Raw genomic sequence first — 2,282 nt, forward strand, 5'->3', positions numbered from 1 at the left:
GGAGCGGGGTCGAGCTTGGCGGCGTTTAGTGGCATGCACTCACTGGATGGAGGGCACTTAATATTGACGGGTGGCCTCTTTCTTCAGCACATGCATGTTGAATATAAGACCACCGGCCCGGTAACATCTTTTTCTTCTTTCTGTGTCACAGCCGCCATCCTCATCCATCGCCTCTGCGCATCGCCGAAGCACAGCGTCAAATCCTTGCCTCAATTGCTCTTAATTTGGTGAGCTCATCAATTTGCACGACTGCCCAGAGCGGGGCACTTGCCAGCTACAGCAGCTAACAGCTCAGCCTCAAACTATTGACCTCCAATTCTGCGGCTCGATTCTTTCTTTCTTCTTCTCCATCTTTCCTTCTCTCTCGTCATACAGCTCCCCGCCGATAGCAGCAGTTTTCCAAAGCGACCCTTCTATTCACAATGTCTGGCCAACAGCCGCAGTACTATCCACGTATGTCTCCAGGCATCACCACCAGCTTCACCAGCTTCACCAGCTTCACCCCACCATCTCCATCTCCAAATACTGACTTGCGCCATCATCGCAGCTCCTCCCAGCGGGCCTCCAGGGCAAGGTTCGTCTGCGACGCCACTGATAAAGACGCAATGCCGGTGGCATTCTAACATACAAGGCGAATAGTGCATTCACCACCGCAGCAGCAGCAACAATATGCGCCCCCGCCTCAGCAACAGCAGCAGTACGCCTCTCCTCCGCCGCAGCAGCAATATGCGTCCCCTCCGCAACAGCAACAGTTTTCGCCGCCTCCCCATCCTCCTCAGGGGACCCCCGGCTATGCTCCGCCGCCGCAGCAGCAGCATACGCCAGTCCAGCAGCAGTACCAACAGCCACCGCCGCAACAGCAGCAGCAGCAGCAGCAGCAGCCACAACCAGCACAGTTTGTTGGAGCCGTATCGACGACCGATGACGTTGGAACCTTCAACGGGGGAAGCTATCGCATCAGTCACCGAGACTCCAATACTATTCTGACTATCCAGCTCGCCAATGGTGCCCCCATACATGCTAAGCCAGGTAGGTTGGGAGAGCGTCCTGGCCAGTTTCTGTGTCTCGATTGACCCTAATCTGACTCCAAATAGGTGCCATGGTTGCCATGTCTCCATCAGTCACCCTCAAGGGCCACATCAAATTTAGCGTCAAGAAGATCATTGCCGGTGGAGAACTCTCCAGCTCTACATTCACGGGACCCGGAGAACTAATCCTCGCGCCCTCATCTCTGGGAGACATCACAAGCATCAGACTAAGCGGTAACGAGACGTGGTCGGTAGGAAAAGATGCCTATCTGGCTTATACCCAAGGCATCAACAAAGACTACAAGCGCCAAGGTTTGGGCAAAGCCATCTTTAGTGGAGAAGGTCTCTTTGTCTATAAGATAACGGGAACCGGCCTGCTTTGGGTTTCCAGTTTTGGTGCCATCATCAGAAAAGATGTGAGTCTAAAAGCATCATATCCTCTTTGCCGGTCTACTCATGCTGACCTTGTAATTCATAGCTTGCGCAAGGCGAAAAGTATATCGTAGACAACGGCCACCTGGTGGCGTGGAACACAAGCTATGTCTTGGAACGCGTCGCTTCAGGCGGCCTTATCTCCGGCTTGTCTTCTGGGGAAGGCCTCGTTTGCAAGTTTACGGGCCCCGGCACCGTCTTCATGCAGACTAGGAACCCACAAGAATTTGCTGCTTTTATTGGTGGCGTCGCTCCTCAAGATGTTTAGGATACTCGAGGATTCTGGTACCCTTTGGGCATGGAATTTAGGACGCAGAGGATTTTTTTCATTTATTGTATCGTTAAAGCGGTTTCTGAAATCTGTACTATCTACTTTGAATCCTTTTTTCTTTTCCTTGGAGTTTTGATATTAATGTTCGCAGTCGGACAGTGCCTTGGCCAATCAATAATGGAGCCTTGACTATCACAATGATCTGTCTATATACCTACTATGCAAAAGCCTTGAGGGAGTCATACATGAAGAGTCAACGTAAATGACTGTTACCTTTTTGCCTTTGCTGTGGCGTGTTCGATAATTGAAATGATAGTATTTTGCCAAAGCCACACGAAGCTTTTTCTCGGGCTAGACAAATCGTCACAAAAGTGTACATCGGTATGGAAGTCTCATCCGATGTACTTGCACTCAAATTAGAGTTATGCGCAGAATGAGTAAATACATTACATGTCTCGTTAAAAGTATAGGCAGGCGTCATTGAGCATATTACGAGTTCAGCTGCCATAGCAAAGAATAGCCACCGTTTACATGGCGCGAAAGTTAAGACC

At 50.4% G+C, this 2,282-nt stretch overlaps 1 protein-coding gene across 1 annotated transcript; it reads left to right on the forward strand.

The window, feature by feature from the left end:
• Positions 1 to 422: 422 nt before the first annotated feature.
• Positions 423 to 1,728, forward strand: TGAM01_v208621 (hypothetical protein; the record flags this gene model as incomplete). Its single annotated transcript, XM_024550375.1, has 4 exons — positions 423 to 574; positions 632 to 1,029; positions 1,095 to 1,444; positions 1,507 to 1,728. 4 exons carry the CDS (start codon positions 423 to 425, stop codon positions 1,726 to 1,728), a joined length of 1,122 nt encoding a protein of 373 aa, XP_024404884.1.
• Positions 1,729 to 2,282: the final 554 nt, after the last annotated feature.

Source organism: Trichoderma gamsii (assembly GCF_001481775.2).
Source record: "Trichoderma gamsii strain T6085 chromosome Unknown Scaffold_37.2, whole genome shotgun sequence".
Lineage (NCBI taxonomy): Eukaryota > Fungi > Ascomycota > Sordariomycetes > Hypocreales > Hypocreaceae > Trichoderma > Trichoderma gamsii.